This window comes from Mytilus trossulus, chromosome 6 (genome assembly GCF_036588685.1).
Source record: "Mytilus trossulus isolate FHL-02 chromosome 6, PNRI_Mtr1.1.1.hap1, whole genome shotgun sequence".
Classification (NCBI taxonomy): Eukaryota; Metazoa; Mollusca; class Bivalvia; order Mytilida; family Mytilidae; genus Mytilus; species Mytilus trossulus.
This window is the reverse complement of record NC_086378.1, coordinates 16,583,666-16,602,125: the sequence shown is the minus strand read 5'-3', so window position 1 is coordinate 16,602,125 and position 18,460 is coordinate 16,583,666. Positions and strand designations below refer to the sequence as shown.

At 30.5% G+C, this 18,460-nt stretch overlaps 1 protein-coding gene across 1 annotated transcript in view; it reads left to right on the top strand.

The window, feature by feature from the left end:
* The first annotated feature begins 1,009 nt into the window (after positions 1–1,009).
* The window catches only part of LOC134722360 (hemicentin-1-like), a 108,627-nt gene continuing 91,176 nt past the window's right edge, over positions 1,010–18,460 (top strand). The window contains exon 1 of the mRNA XM_063585975.1: positions 1,010–1,092. Within this exon, the coding sequence (XP_063442045.1) occupies positions 1,029–1,092 (64 nt within the window). The 5' untranslated portion in view covers positions 1,010–1,028. The remainder of the gene's footprint in view (positions 1,093–18,460) is intronic.

Here is an 18,460-nt window from a genome sequence, read left to right as displayed (position 1 = left end):
TTACTTGTATTGTTGTCGGAAGGACAGTAAGACGAGATTTCGATGTCATACAGTATGGTTGCAGCACGTGCATGTTTTTCTGTTTGCAGTATTCTTATGGGCTGATTCATTTTTGTTTATTCCCCAGACTTGGTAATATGGAGATGCAACATTTTCAAACTGATTTAAGTGTGCCAAATAATTGAACAAACTGTTCCAAAAAGCGCGAAAAAAAGCCTTTTTAAGAAATTCGTGCGATATGAAAAATTCAGTATGTAAAATAACCATAGTCAAGTCAGATGTTGATTTTTTTTTAAAGAGAATGAAGTATGATAAGCATGACAACTAGTTGTAAAAGAATCAAACAAGACTTGGTAAAAAATTCAACAAAATGAGTGTTGCATTTTAAAGTCGTTCAGTATATCATGTAATAAAAAGAATGTATTCATGACAAACAGACATCTTGAATAGGTAAACATCCTCTTAAATGTGCGCATAAAGTCAATAAAACAAAAACTTCTTCATTTCTACGTCAACGTGTCAGATAGTGTCAAATACGATACGTCTTTTAAATGTCCTACTTCTAATCAGCGTACTTGTCTAAAGTGCAACTGTTTTAAATCATTGATAATATGGCTAAAACTTTAATAAACCAAATAATCCTCTTAGGTATTTGTAATTCTAACAGAAATGTACAGAAATCATTACAGTTCATATATGATGCTGTAAATGCAATGTAGTGTATGTTTTATACACGTTTATATATACACAGGTTTATATACATGTACATGACTGATTAAAGGTAATTCGATTTAATATATATTCGTTTGCTATCTTTATTTATATACTATTTAACTTTACATACCCGATAAATCTTAATTCAGTAAAAGTTTCATATGATTCGAATTTCATTTCAAGTAATAAAATATAAACGATTCTTACAAAATTTCAATTATTTTAAGATCAAACGGCTTGTTCGTAAATGGATATGTGTATTGAAAAAAATACCTGTCAAAATAGATGTGATCGACAAGGAAGTGAGTTGCAAAATGGACGCAAATATTTTAATGTGTATGTTCTTTATCCATGTTATCACTGGTGGATTATCAGATGGTAAGAAAGCAATTAACTATTTATGCTATTTCATTGTGTATTTCAATCCTAGTTGTAACAGCAACGACCAGTTCTAGAAAAAAGTTAAATTTAACGGAAAAGTAAATAGGATCCTAATACATATTAGGAAGATCTGGTATGAGTGTCAATGAGAAAACTCCCCGTCTGAGTCATATTAAGCACTATGTATAACAGGCCTCTAACGACTACTGTCAAGTAATTTCAACAGGTTCAACAACGGTCTAATCTGTACAGAAAACGAGAAAACAAGAAACACTCATTAGCTTCAGAAAAAACGACAACAACCGAACAAAAGGTTCATGACTTCGGACTAGTACATACAAATAACTCGTTAGTCTCAAGGAAAAATTATTTTACACAAATTAAGATCGATCTCCACAAGTCTGTGGTTCCTGATTTTATATTGATAACAAGTCGTTATAACAACTTAGCTAAGTCGTTATAACAACTAAGCTTAGTCGTTATAACGACTTAAATATAAAACTCAACCCTGACACTAACTGGCTTCCATATATAACAATCAAAAGTGTCAATATTTATTTTCTATTCAATAATATTCTTGTCCCGGATTCATATGTGAGTACTTTGGATACATCAGGATGTATTGTACATGTAAGATATAAATTGTGAACACATGTTAGTTTAAACTTGATGTGTTTGATGTTGCATTAAAAGCAGGCCACCCAAGATTTACCTCTTTGTTAGACATGTTAGAATATTATACAATAAGATTTCATTTCTAATAATCTGATATTGTGAATCTTAGGAATGAACAGGTTTTTTTTAATTGCTCTATCATATTTTCTATACGTCTACAGTTATATTGATATGATCTAAATAAACGATATTAATGTAACGGTACTTGTAATACTTCACAATTGATTGTAACACCCTTAAAGTGAAAAAAATTAAGTTAAATATTTAAAAAAAAAATGAAATATTGCTATTTTTTTCCATTTTATTAAAATATAATTATGCAACGGCTTTAGGATTCTGTTATTTCTGTCCCGTAAAAAAAGTCTCATAAACCGACAAGCAAAAACGACCCTTATGGCAAAAATTATGAATTATCAGATTTTTAATTAATTAAACAGAAAATACCTATACCAACACAATGTAAAAAATTTGAAAACGATCGGTGAAAAATTAGTTTAGAAATTTCAATTTTGGTAACACATGAAATGTGTTCTAACGTAAAATTCAACGTAACGTTGAAATCATACACTTTGACGTCGATTTAAGTTTGCTGCAATTTGATCCAATTTACTACTTTACTTTTCTCCTGGTGCTTGACAAAATGTAACCTGATATCCCTTCCTAGCATATGGACGATTTTTAATACATGTATAGATGTTCCTACCTAACACGTGCAGTTCTGGCTGCATGAATATCTACAGGACGAGTCATTTTATCGAACTATTATCAAGGACGATGCAGAGTATCTATTTCTTTTTATTTTGTGCATTTTTTTTGGCAAAATTAATTTTGATTTGTCATGAGCAACAATGAAATAATGGTACTTTCTAATACCATAGAATAGGTTAAATCTAAACAGATTAAATTGGTTTCTAATCTATCCATTTCTAAGTAGTTTCATCGTTCTCTTGCTTACAATGTTAACCGACTTAACTTATTGATGATGATTGTTGGACGATACAGTATCACAGTCTGATCGTCAATATTTTTTTTGGCTTGACAAAATCTACCAAACGTTTAGTATGACCAAAGGCGTATTTTTCTAATATTGTCCAGTTACATGTAGCACACACAAAGCAAGATAGTCAGTCATATACCGATTTTTTTTCTCCTACAATAACAGAACAATAAAGACTTTCATTTGTTGGATTTCAAATATAAAAGAATTCTTTTTATTTTGGTAGAAATTTCAGTGTTATCTAAAATGTAATAAGAAAAAAAAAAAACACTGAAGTGTGAACTCCTGATTCTTTCAGGGCATTATCTGTTTTTCATGGGGTTCGTGTTGTATAAACTTTAAATTTCTGTTTTATTTTTTGTATCACTCGTTTAATTTTTAGACATGGTCATCTGAGTTTTCTGTTTATGATTTATGATTTCCCGCGTGGTGTCTTTTTGCATTGTTTGATATTTAGGAGCAACTTGACTAATTTTTACTCTTGTTCAATCTTTCTCAGGTTCAGATTGAATCAATTCATATTATTAGTTAAAACAGTTTGGCCATTCAAAATCAAATTGACAATAAAATTAGAAATGAAATATAGATTAAAGGAGCTCAATGTGGGAATTTGTCGTGGAAGGTCAGTGCTTTGAACATTTAATCTAAAGGAGTTGAATGTATTTTGCCAATAGGGCGTTTAATATACTGGTATTAATTTACAGCCGATTCTATTGAGTGTGAAGGCAAAGGTAATATCTTTGGTTAGCTTGATTCGCGACTAGCTTAACCGCGAAGTCATTTTTAGTTCAGGTAAACTATACTACTTTAAATGTAAACTGGTCCGACAGATAACTAATCTATTTGTCTGTTATAAGACCAGGCTACTTCGAAAAGATGATCGTATACCTTAGCTAACCAAAGTTATTACCCTTGCCTACACACTCAATGGAATCGGCTGTAATTAATTTAATTGTTTCATATTTTTCATATCGGGGGTCTTTGTAGCCGACGATACGGTATGTTTTTTCTCAATGTTGAAGGCATATACGTACGACATGGGACTATTATACTAGTATAAGAGTCCTACCTACGACATAAAAATATATAGATGCAAATATTATGTGCGGACAGCAAGGCGACCAGACATTTGTTCATTCTGTTCAGTGGACATATCTAGTCTATACATGCTCCGTGTTGAAGACTGTGCTTTGACCTATAAGGGTTTACCTTTTTAAATTATGATATGGATGGTGAGTTGTTTCATTGACACTCAAACTCATCTTCTTATATCTACATCAAGTTCCATTTGTCTGAAATGCTGGTACATATGTGCCAAAACCCGACTGTTTTGATTCAAAAGAAGATAACACAATCTGAGGTTCAGAGTCATGTCTGTTACGAGGAACTGTTTGTGGTAAACCATGGAGACTAGCCTAATTTTTCAAATATTGTACCATATTTGAAAATCCCTCAAACGTCTATTAAAATTTTGATATTTTCTTTGTATTTCTATCACTGTTGATGTGTTTAATCAAAGATTTTAAATGGGACTCTCGAATACTATAGGTAATAGAAATGCATCTCAACAAACTTGCCTGTCGTCAAAAAAGTTTATGTAAAATGTTGTTCGCTTTCGCTCTCCGTACCTGGAACGGGATTTATCTATGCCTTTTTATTTTAATTTACCCAATAAAAACGTATCTTTGCCTTCTTTGGATATTTTATTTCTACATGTATCGTTAAATGAGAACTGCAGCTGCGTGTCGATTTCGTCCGTTTCAGACATATTTCTTGCAATAAATATATACGCATGTAAATGTTTACAAAACAAACTAAAACGCACGTTAAACAAAAAGTGATTTAAACGAAAAATAACATTTAAAAACTTTATTAAATAACATTAAAAATATCTCGAGTGCGAAATTTCAATCTGTTCGTCTTTGTAATAGATATTAATTATTTTTATGTATTACTAATATTTTCACTATAATTATTTTTATGTATTACTAATATTTTCACTATAATTATTTTTATGTATTACTAATATTTTCACTATAATTATAATAAGTTTTGGTGGATATCCCTTATCAGAGAAATTCGATTCGAAGTGAACTTGAGAATTTCAATATTATGCAAAAGTAAAATAGATCGTTTTTTAACATCTAAAGAATTACATTTCAAGATGGAAAAAAATATGAAGAACAACAAGATTATTTGATGTGATCTAATTATATGTTGTTGTGTTTTTCAGCTTGTGCTGCCTCAATTAGTCCTTGCTTCATGTTTACAGATCATTGTAATATATCCAGCATCATCTTTTTTGAAAATAAACGCAACATTGCAAAATTGCATTTGTTTCTGTTTCTGATTTTTACATGGCGTTTAAAAATTCGATTGAAAGTTTAATATCGGATTTTAATTATTATCTTTCCGAGAATTTAGAGATTTACACGACGGGTGATACAGTCAGTGACTTCGACATTAAGTCAAAATCATCAGTTGCATATTTATTTCAACAAAGTTAAATTTAAGTCAAACAATATCCCGCATCTCGTTTTATTCACCATCAAAGAAAATTAAGACAAATGAAATTGAACTGCGACCATTAAATAGTATACATATATTTGACAACATTGTAACAATGATTAACCAGCTTAAGAAATCTCGTATATGCATCCAAAATTGTTAATCATTTTTGGAATAAGCTCAAGCCTCTAGCATCTTTTATTTTATAATAATTACTGTTGTTTTTTCTTCCTTTTTTTGTTGTTTTGTTTCTTCATGGCCTACCACACAGACCTTTTAAGAATAAAAGATTAAAAGATTTTTTTTTCGAATGGAAGCAGAACACCTATATTTTGTTCACTTTTAGAAAATGTAAAACAATAATTACGATAAAACTTGTCCTGAATAAAATTGAGAAAGGAAAATTAATGCAGAATCTGTCTAAAAGACAACATCCTAGCAAAAGAATCGAATTGTAGGTTTATTATAGTTTTTGTGCCGTATGAGCCGAGTTAATTCAATCCCCTTTCCACTTAGAAGATGAGTGGCCGGGACCTCTAAAGTCGATTTTGGCGATTCTAGTAGGAGATTTAAGTAAACTTTAAAGCATTTAAAACAAGTGAAACTTTTGAGTTACTGCTTACTGATGATACCCCCGCCGAAATATTTCGGTAAACAGGAAGTTGTTGGGTGGTGGATTTGAAAACGCATCACACGATACAACTGAATTATATAAACCATGAAACCAAATTTCAGAAATCCTTGTAATGCGACGAAAATATTCATGGGACGAACGGACAGACTGAAGGATGAATTGACTTAAGAACAGACAGAGGTAAAACAGTATACCCCCACTTTTTTTTTTAAAGTGAGTGATATAATTATAAACTGATATTTGTTTCATACTTACAGTTTTGCAAATTTGTATGCCCCACCTACGATAGTAGAGGGTCACTGTGAGTCCGCCGTTCGTTCGTTCGTAGTACCGTTCGTTTGTCCGAGTTCAGGTTAAAGTTTTTGGTCAAGGTAGTTTTTAATGAAGTTGAAGTCCGATCAACTTGAAACTTAGTACACAGTCATGTTCCCTATGACATAATCTTTCTAATTTTAATGCCAAATTAGAGTTTTTATCCCATTTTCACGGTCCACTGAACATGGAAAATTATATGTACTTGGGACACATTCTTGTTATATATATTTTCTGATAAAATACTCATAGAATATTTTCATTTGAACAAATTGGTTTATTGTTTTATGTACAGTAGTAAATATTGCGGATTAAAGCGTGGCAAAATAAAAGACGAAACATTTCAGACAGACTTTCTTCTCTGTCGTACTTTATTTCTTGTAAGCAAACTTTCTCGTGTGATTAACCATGCAAGATTTTCCGCATTTGGCATGCATAATGATGTTGTGCAAAATATTCAATTATTTTCTTGGGTTTTCATACAATAACTTGCCGTATTAAAAGTATTAAAGAAATTTAGCTGCGAATTTTTTTTTTAGTGTTTTTTAGAAAATGTTTAAGTGGTTTTTTTTTCACACAACATTGGTATTATTTATTTTTTGTAGAAGGTTAATACGTAAATCATCACATAGCGTGGTACTCTGTCATAATGAGACTTGCTGATGTGTGGGAATTTATTATATTGTTTATAAACCATTCCTCTAAAGACAGTAAGAATATACAGCGTGTCAAAACAAGCATTTGAAAAGTTTTAATAGAAATTTATCACAAAATTAAATTTCAAATCGTAAATACGGCATTATTTTATAGAAGTATTAAAATGTATTAATATAAGAATATACTATTCAGTCCACATGTATAACGCTATGGTTAGAAAAAATATCTCAATTTCAACGTGCAATTTATCGGTTTGTTCTACGTTACATTCTAGCGTTGACTACCGATAACGACGTCAAATGCGATAAGGGTGGTTTTTGCTTGACGGGCGTCATATAAGTCTATTTACGGCTACTGATGTTTGCATCTTAAACAATAAAAAGCGGACCTGATAATTGATTACTTTGTAGACCTCAGAACGAATAACTAATCATAAAAGAAATGACATTTCATATCAGTGAAAAACTGAAAAATTGTCAGTATTTTGAATTTTGTAAAAATATTAGGTTACAGCATTAAAAACTGTACTATTGGTACGAAATGAGGGATATTTTTACACAAACCGACCGCTATTTAAGTCAACTGTATAATCGAATTTTTATGTTGAACAATAAACATGACATTGCCAAATAATGTGCATATACAATGTATAATAGAAGCTTGTATCCAGGCAGGATGAATTATCTGGGTATATCTTTAGATCAGATTGTTTGACATAATAGAAACGATTTTGTTTTAATAAAACAACTATTCTTTATGTGTGCAGGGAAGAACAAGAATAATATAATAAACATTATAAATGTAATATATAAATGACTCATGGGAAACAATTTATTTTAATATCTTTATCTAGAACTCTGTCTTGATTCCATTTCATCGACGTTGTTATCATCAAATGAATTGAATCCCAACAAAAACTGGCCGAATTTATCAGATATTCAAACAAATCCAAACAGTCTGTCGTAATTTCTGTTTCTTGTTATGTTTTGATATAGTTATAAAGCCAGCAAATACGAATATCTCATAACACTTGTAAATGCACTGGGTAATAAATAATTACGAAGAAAACAGGCTTTTGAAAGAAGAGATTGAAAATACGGGTAAACGTGCAACCGAAGCAATGGAATTGTCAAACTGGAATGAACAATACTGAAGGAAAAAAAATATTAAAATATTTGACTTTCCACAAAACAAAGGAGGAAATATTGCATCAATGGTTTTTTCCATGAGATAAGTAAACAGAGATTTTAACAGCACACAGGATACCAGGAAAACACGGCAAACCTAGACCAATTCTTGTGAATTTATGCGCATGGAATCGAAAATCTCTATTTTGCGAAATAGAAAACTTATCAATGAGAAGTTAGAAGTTCGCATCTCTGACGATGTTACAAAATTGAACCAAGGACTACTAAATAGACTATACCTGCATGAGGATGTCACCAGTGCGTGGTATTTCAACGGTCACATATATGGCACCGACAGCCAGGGGGACCGGCATCGTTTTGTTTGAAATTAATGAGAACATAAGGTAGAAACTGGGCTCATAAGAATAGCTCGTATAAGTGACTGGTTCTAACATTTCAAATTTGTTATACATTTATTCAAAGATTTTTATTGTCGTTTATTATTTGTTGAGATCTTGTAAACATGTCGTTCTTTTTTTATATTGTTTTCAACACCAAAGTTGAAAGTATGAATCTTTGCATTGTAGCCTGTATATTCAGGGTGTGGCATACCTAATTTTGTTAAACGGAATTTAGGGTCTACTTCCGTACTAGTCTTTACTTTCACTATCCGTTTCAAAACTTCCGGTAGATAATTTAACAAAAAATGCACATTTGAAAAACACATTTTTTAATATTTTTGGTAAGAAGTAATCGGTTTTCAATCTAGTCTCCGATTTCAAAACTTCCGGACCACTTTACTGATATGAAAGAATACACCGAACACCATCTTCTCTTGGAAATAGAAGTAAAATCTTATCTGTTCTCTGCGAGGATAATGAACCGTTAAAAAATGGCTCGTAGACCTATAAATTATAACTATAAATTTGTCTTAGTACTACTTCAGAGGAATCCCTGCACATAATCGTGAGATTGATAAACAAACACTTATAAAATGAAACCCTTGTTTATACATTTTATCATATAATAAAAGTTGAAGTGCTAGTTTCACTCTGGATAAATGCAATATACATCATCATGTAACACTGAAATGAGCTGATGAGATATGCATGTACATGTACAGTTAAAATGGGGTCAGCCATTTAAATCCAATTGTATATATAGATGGTTGTTTGTGTATCAGGATTTAAAGGTGCATGTGTATGTCATGTGTATGTGTATTTTTGTATGTGTTTTTTTTCTTTAATTGTATAATTGCAGGTCTCTGTGTTGGTAAAACATGCTCTGTTGTTATTATGTTTTTTTTTTGTTTCTTTTATTCGTTACTTTACTTTCTTTTATTTAGCATGAAGATTATAGATTAGCACGTTGATTTTTATCATTATATGCTATTCTGTGGTATACATTGTCTGAGAATTTGTCTCTCTTCAAAAAAACGAACAATACACAAATTTAGAATTAAAACGTGCAAATTGAGGTACAAAATGAAGTTTAACAGAACTTTTTTGATATATCTTTCAGTTTTACTTTAAAAAATATATATATATGCTCATTTTATTTGTACTATGATGCTCTCGACACTTTTTTTTTTTTGGGGGGGGGGGGGGGGGGGGGGGGTAACTCTAAGTAAAAAATTGAAACATCGGGAAAACACTTTTACATATAGATGCACATGTGTAGGGTTTGCTGATACTGCTTGGATATATTGGGCTTATAGATATTTATATTCAATATTAGTTAAGCTATTCTTGTTTAACCACTTGATAATATTATGTCGACTATGGGTGATTAGAATGTTGTTCAAGATTATGAGATGGACACATTCTATTATAGAAATGAAAATAACCCCCACTCAAAAGCTAAAATACATGAGGTTAAGCATGACCTTGATGTATTAGATATATTGCGCCTGCAATACACTTTTGAAAGAGGTACTCATTGAGGGGTCCAAATCGCAAACAAAGTCGTTTGGACTACTTCTATAGAAGCATTTGTAATTTCATCAGATATAGGAATTAGTTATATATCGGATCATTCTCCAGTACTTATTAATTTAAAATTTTCAAGCCAAATTAGAGGGAAGGGTACATGGAAATTTAATAACAGTCTTTTGAAGGAAACTGAGTGTATTGAAAACGTTAAAGGGGATATCAAAACTGTCATTAAAGAATATGAGTCTTATCCATCTATTGATATTGAGACAGAGGATAAACAGTTTAATATAAGCTATCAGCTTTCATGGGATATGATTAAGATGAAAGTTCGTTGATCTGCAATCTCATTTTCGTCTATCCGGAAGAATGAACAAAATAATAAAGAAAAAGAATGAGTTTACAAGATATCATTATTAGATAAAAAAAAAAAACTCATAGAGAATAACTTGTCATAAGTACACCAAGAAAGGGAAAGGTTGGAACCAGAATTAAAAGTAATAAGAGAAAAAATGTGAAAGGGATAATTACATGTACAAGAGCACAGGCAAGATGGCAAGTAGAGGGGGAAAAGGGAAGTAACTATTTTTGTAATTTGGAAAAAAACATTATACAGAAAAATATTCCCAAACTTATTCTGGAGGACGAATCTGAGATAACGGATCCATGTATCATTAGAAACGAACAAAAACAATTTTATAAAAAAAATGTATACCCATTGTTACTTGAAACTCACAGGAGCACATTTCTTCAGCATGGCAATCCTTTTATAACAAAACCTATTGAGGAAGAGGTGAAATTATGTGAAGGACCTTTATCAGTACAGGAATGTCTGTCTTCTCTTAACCATATGAAGAACTCTAAATCACCTGGTATAGATGGATTCACTGTTGAGTTTTATAATTTTTTCTGAAATGATATCTGGTAAGATGTTAAAATGAGGCTTTAGAGTATGGAAAATTATCTATCACTGAAAGACAGGGACTCATTACCTGTATACCAAGGAGGGTAAGTCAAAGTTTTATCCTTAGAACTGGCGACCTATCACACTGCTGTGTGTAGACTATAAGATAGCTACAGCAAGTCTAGCAAATATATTTAAAAAGGTCTTGGTAAACATAATTAGCCAAACACAAAAAGGTTTTCTTAAAGGTAGGTATATTGGCGAATGTACTAGATTTATTTATGATCTGATGGAAAAGATGGAACAAGACGACATTCCTGGACTTTTACTTTTAGTCGATTTTGAAAAAGCTTTCGACACAGTCGAATGTTCTTTTATATATGAGGCTTTGCAGTTTTATGGATTTGACCATACATTTATAACTTAGATTAAGGCTTGCTACTGTGATGCTTCTAGTGCAGTGTTAAATATTGGTTATATTTCAGAAATTTTTTCATTAAAAAGGGGGGTCCGTCAAGGGGATCCTCTGTCTCCTCACCTATTTATTTTAGTGCTAGAATTACTAAGTGCAGCTATTAAAAATGACCCTGATGTTGCGGGTGTAACAATAAATGACTCTGAATGTCTGTTGAGTCAATACGCTGATGATTCTTCCGTAGTCCTGGGTGGTTAAAAATCCCTAAATCAGTGTTTATACTTGTTTGATAAATTTTCAGAATGTGCTAGACTTAGGTGTAATGTTGACAAAACCGAAGCCGTATGGATTGGGGAAAAAAAGGGTACAATGGAAAAACTTTTGCCATAAACAAAAATCTTGTTTGGAACCATTCTGGGAGGTTTAAACTACAAGGTATATGGTTTGAACTTGCTAAAATGGATAAAACTCTATGTAATTTTACAGCCAAGATAAACAGTAGTAAGTCATTACTCAATACTTGGGCTTATAGAGAACTAACATATATTGGAAGGGTTGTAGTTATTAAGACTTTAGCACTTGCAATTTTGGTTCAAAATCTGACTGTACGTCCTAACCCCCCAGAAGGGGTTTCGAGGGAGATTCAGAATATATTTTTCAACTTCTTATGGAAAGGAAAACCTGATAAAGTGAAAAGGGCGGTGATGATGTCCAAACACTGTGATCATGGTCTTAAGATGCCCAATATTTTTTTTTTTTTTTTTCATTAACACTAAGTTTGTTTAACATATTTACATTTGTTAATATATACATCAAATACCGGTACCTTATCCCGGCCGCGTTAACATTAGTATAAAACATCTAAAATTATGGTTAATTATGTTAGTACACAAATTTTCTTAAATCCGGATATAATTCATGTCTTTGCCTGAATGATTTTCTATACTAGTATCTTTGTTTACAAAGAAGGTAGATAACACGTGCAGTGCATATATTGAATATAAACTAATTAGTGCTTTTTATTCAAGGAAATGTTTCCAAAATATTTGTTTTGAAAGGATTATTGATATGCCGTTATCTTTTTCTGTTGTGAATATTCGATTGATATGCAAATGCATTTTACCAAATATGACTACAGTAAAATCGGATGCTATTTTATCATTTGAAGGAAATTGTCATTTATGTCAGATTATAGATTGTAACGTTATGTCTTGGATAACGTTAAACTAGTGGGGGGGGGGGGGATATGACTGGACAACAACATAAAGAGACGAATAATATATAGTACAAAAAATAACAATGAAAACATAACAAATACATATAAAAACAACTGTTGACTGTTGTATGAAAATACAGTCAAATCCTAAACTCACAATTGATAAACACTATAAATTGCATGCACATACATAAACAGGTAGTTATACATGTGCAGTGTCGAAGAAAAATTACAGTATAATCCCAATATTTTAAATCAAATATTTACATGTATATGCATAAACATAAACAGGTAATTATAAATGTACCTGTGCCATGTTTGAAGAAAATTACAGTATGATCTCTGTATTTGGGTGAATGAGTCAGACATTCAGTTCATTAAATTGCTTTAATAGTCTGTCAATTTTATATCCTTAAAAGTTTCTTATTTCAATAAAAGTTCTGTTCTCTTGTCTTAATATTTTGAGTGGTTGTATAACTTTTATTTTTTATCAGACATATAGTATACTTTATATATTGTGTAACTGATAATAGTTAAAAGTAAATTCAGTTCATAGTACTCTTTATCATGTATTTTATATCCAAAAGCTATGCTTTTTAGATTGATAACATGTCTTCCAATATTTAATTTCTTCAGAATTTGTTGTACTTTTTCCCAGAATATTCAAAACATGAACATTTGAGGAAGAAGTGTTCATAATTCTCTATTTGTTAATAGTGTAAGCAGGTATCTGTTTCTACTATATTCCATTGTTTTAATAGTTGATTACAGGGAAGTATATGATGAAGTAGTTTCCATCTAAATATTTTATATCTATTATCATCTAAAAATGTAAAGATAAATTTTAATATTTCATATGCTAGATTAGTATTTTCTAGTGTAAAGTATGATTTCCATTTTAAAAAGCCAATAGGTGTTTGCATTTCCTTTGTTTCAAGTAAGAAGTTATAAATATCATGGTTATTTAGGGTTTGACTAGGCGTTTTGTTTATGATGTTCAGATTTTCTTTTATATTTATATTGACTTGTGTATGTTTAGATGGTGAATTTTTGATGATATTGGTCCACTGTTTTTGGAATAGCTTTCTTCAGTTATGTGAGCTCAGCTATCCAGTTTTCCTTATTTTTTAGTTTACTTAGTATGATATCTGAGGATATATTTCCATCTTTATCTAATAAGTCATTTATAACTACAATGTTGCTTTGTATCCAGTTTTTAAACAGTAAACATTTGTTGTTGATGTTAATATATTTATTGCCCCATATTATTTGTTTCCTTATTTCCAAAAACAATGTAGGCTTTATTATAGTTTTTTCTTTTACTTTTATCCAGGTCTTTATTAACTGCATATAAAACTCTGGGATTTGTTTTATAATATTTTTTTCAATAATATTTATATTGGCTATATTCATCTTGAATATTAAAAAATTATCTCCTAACTTATTCAAAAAATATTTTGGAATTATCTTCCAATGTTGCTTATCATTTTCTTCAAACAATAATTGTTTTATCCATAATAGTTGAATTGTTGAAATAAAGGTATTTATACAAATCATTTTTAATCCCCCTTCTGTATAATTATGCAACAAATTATCTCTTTTAATCATATATCTTTTCCCATTCCATATACAGTTATATATCATAGTTTTGATGTTTTGTATAAAATCTTTTGGTAAATCATATATGCTATATATGTTATATTTGGCAGTATTAGAGACTTGACTACAGTTATTCTTCCTCGCATACTTAGCTTTCTTTTTGACCACATGTTTATAATTTTTTATAGGTTTTTTCGTCCAATTGATTCTTTCGAATTTATTCTTAGTACATGTATGTTTAAGTCTGCCTAGCCAAATTCCTTCTGTTCTATTTCTATTTAATTTTAATCCTGAGAATGAGCCAAATGTTTCTATTAAGTTCATGACTAAAGATATTTCCTTTTTGGATTTTAAAAATAAGGTTATGTCGTCAGCCAATTGACATATTTGTATACTACAGTCTTTTCCATTTAATTTAATTTGGAACCCTTTGATATTTTTCTCAGATCTAATTCTGCATGCTAATACCTCCACTGCTAGTACAACAATCAAAGCTGACAACGGACATCCTTGTCGAATTCCGCGACAGATCTGAAAGGGGTTTGATATCCACCAATTATTTACAATGCACCCTGATATACCATTGTATATAGTCTCAACCCAGTGTATAAAATCTTTATTAAATACATTTTTTTTTTTAATGTTTGTATCATAAAAAAAACATTCAATTGAATCAAAAGCTTTTGAAAAATCTAGAAATAAAATTGCACCTTCAACATTGAAGTTTTTGGCATAGTCTATAACATCTTGTATTTGTCTTATATCAAAACCAACGTATCTATTTTTACATAGCCTTTCTGGTCTGCATCAATAATATTGGGTAAAACTTTTTTTAGTCTTTGTGCAAGTGCATAAGCAAGAATTTTAACATCTACATCTAGTAAAGTTATTGGCCTATAGTTATCCATAGAGTTTGGATCATTCTTTTTAAAGATCAATGAAATTGCCCCCTTTTTTTGCGAATTTGTCAAACTTTTCTTTTTATATGACTCATTATATACTTTGGTTAGTATCTTTTGAATTTGGGGCCAAAGTTGTCTATAGAATTCTACATTAAGTCCATCTAAACCTGATGCTTTATTAAGTTTCATTTTTAACACTGCTTCTGTAATTTCTTCTGATTTCACAAGCCCTTCTAAGCTATTACTATCTTTATCTGAGAGTTTTTTTTTCTATTTTAGTATATTGAATATACTCTTTAGTATGTAATTTATCTGGATTTGATGATTTATATAGTTTTTCATAATATTTTACTTCCTCTTTTAAAATTTCTGTTTGATCTGTTATAGTATTGCCTTTATCGTCATACAATTCTATTAAAGTTTTATTTATTTGTCTTGATTTTTTTAAATTCAAGAAAAAAGCAGTATTTTTTTCACCTTCTTCTATCCATTTTGCTCTTGACCTTATTTGAGCTCCTTTAGTTTTTTCAAGGTATAATTGATCTAATTGTTCAGATATATTATTTATCTGCGAAATTAATACAGAATTATTAGTACTTTCACTTTGGTCTAATTTAATATTTAGCTTATTAAGGTCGTTTTCCTAAGTTTGAATTTTATCTCTTTTTTGTTTGCAAAAATCTAGACTGATGTCCCTTACTTCAGATTTAAAGTTATCCCACAGTAAACCTAAATTTTCTGTCGTTTTTGCCTTGTTTTCGTAATGTTTTATTAGTTTTTCTATATTACAACAGTAGTCTCTATCATTCAGTATTGATGAGTTTATTTTCCAGTATCCTTTTCCTCTGTGTGCGTTCTGATTTTTAATGAAATACCGTTATGGTCTGTTGATTTTAATATAATAGGCCTTATATCTGCTTTGACTATTTGTGCTTTACATTCCTAACTTACAAGGAAGAAGTCGATTCTAGTTGCTTCTAATCCTGATTTTCTACGCCATGTATATTGAATTTGTGTTGGGTTTTTGTCTCTCCATATATCTATAATTTTGAAATATTTTATGAGCGTTTTAAGCCCGTGAACTGGTTTGTCAAATTTGTTTTTTGTTTGATGCCCAATATTTATTATTTTTGCTATAGTGTAAAAATGTCTTGGCTGTATAAATGATTAGATCCCCAAAACTACTCTCATTGGAAAGTCTTGCTACTTAGTTATATACAAAAATTTGGGGGTAACAAGATTTTACATTTAAGTCAAGAAGGTTAACTTTATTTAGCAGAAAAAGTTAATCCATTTTGGCATGATATCCTGGTAAATTTTTCCAAGTAAAAAAATAAGCTTAAAGCTGAAAACAATACTGAAATTTTGACCCAGTCCATATGGCTAAATCCGAACATCAAAATGGATGGCAAGATGATTTTGAGGTTCAAATATGTTGAAAATAGTATATTCTTCATTAATGATCTGATGTCTTATAATAATACATTATTCTCATATGATGAATTTAAAAAAAAAGTATGATATCAATACTAATTTTGTAGAATTTTATAGTATTTTAAGTGCGATTCCAAAGAGATGAAAAAGTATAATAGAAGGTAGTTCAAAACTGGAAATTATTGAAAATAAATTAATAGATGAAATTGAAAAGGAACCAAAATCTTGTAAATTTTTCTATACATTATTTTTTGAGGATAATAAAGTGTTATCTTTATCTTCCCGTGAAAAATGGGATAGAGATTTAAATATGCAGATTGAGGATTGGAATGCTATTTAATCAATGCCTTTTGTTCCGAAATTAAAAAAAAAAAATTCACATTTTTTGGGAATGTAATGTATCACAAAACTTCTGGCTATCCGTTATAGATTGGATTAAAACTTATGGCATTCTCCTGCCTTTCAGTGCAAAAGAAGTCATTTTAGGTGTGTCTGAGGATTTTGTCAACAGTAAAACAGTTAACAAGATTTTGTTGTTATTCAAATATTATATATACAAATGTAGATGTAAGAACATATCCCTCACAAAATGTGGTGGGATAAATTATTTTAAATATTGGATTAATATAGAAAAATACTCTGTATGTTTCTTAACCCCTGTACACAAAGTAAAAATGGATCAGAAATGTCATTTGTTAGAAGCAGCGTGTATTTAATTTATTTGATTAATTAACAAAATCTTTTTGTAATATTTATATCTATATCTTATTATATCCATATGACTTAAATTGACTTATATCATTAGTAGCGTGAATAAATGATCAAAAGTAAAAAATGAAAAATGATACCGAAATATTGCAATACAACTTACAAGTACATCATTCCAACAATAATATATAATTTACACACAGGGCTGAGCTATTAAAATAATAGTCGTTCTTGTATTTTCGTACGGACAAAACGAGATTTTCCTAAATATTACAATGACAATATAAATAAAATGCAAGGCATACAGCTATCTGCCTCTTACCTCTAAACTATAACCCTTATTTATAATATAAAGTGTGAGGCATACAGCTAAAGCTCTGCTTCTTACCTCTAGGACCCCCGGGATGACACTTGCTGCAAGCAAAATATAAAGACAATAAAGACTGACGAATGTGTCGATTCACTGGTATTTATTTCAAATTACCGGAAGTAAATATTATATGCAGGAATAACAACATAATGTAAAACGCTGACATAAAATATAGGAGTCCTCTACTCAAAATGCTCATAATCATACATTCTTATAAATAAACATATCTAGACATATTATTCTTCCAGTTAAGAATTCATAAATGTACACTTTTGGGTTCACACCTAAAATATTGACTCAACGTTCTGAAGAATAAATGACAACGTTGTGCAATATACGACGTAATCAATACAGCTAATAACATAAAGTAAATCGTACGTTAATTATCATTCAATATACTTAATACCGGAAATATTTGACAACTTATATATACAATACAATACAATACAATAATAACAATATTCCTTTACTCGAAATAACCAAAACACAGATTTACAACACATTCAATCAAATTTACATATGCAATTTCCTACTCTTCAATATCGTTGTTAGACACAAGTACATCTATAAAGGACGGATTTATATCAACAGACATCAACATCGGCACCTTTCTTCCAAAAGTTGTCATCCGAAACACTGTACAAATCAGTTCCCGTAAGCTCTCTGAGGAGGCTGTCACTAAACGGTTACAGGAATTTCTCAGATTTTTTACCAAACGAGGTTGTAAAAAATTGGACATATAGTTAGGTGTTTGCGCGTAATAACAACAACAGCCGCAATGATCTATTACTTAACAAACAGAGGCAGCACAGCGAAATATTTCCCGTTTGCTAAAGGTACAATCCCCACTTTACAACCTTTCAAGTTTGTTCCATGCCAATTTGAAAATTCAAAAAAAAAATCCATAACCTCCTGTCTTACCTTTTCGGAAACCTGCAAGAATGAAACACTTATTTATGGGGGCTGCTGTCCTTTA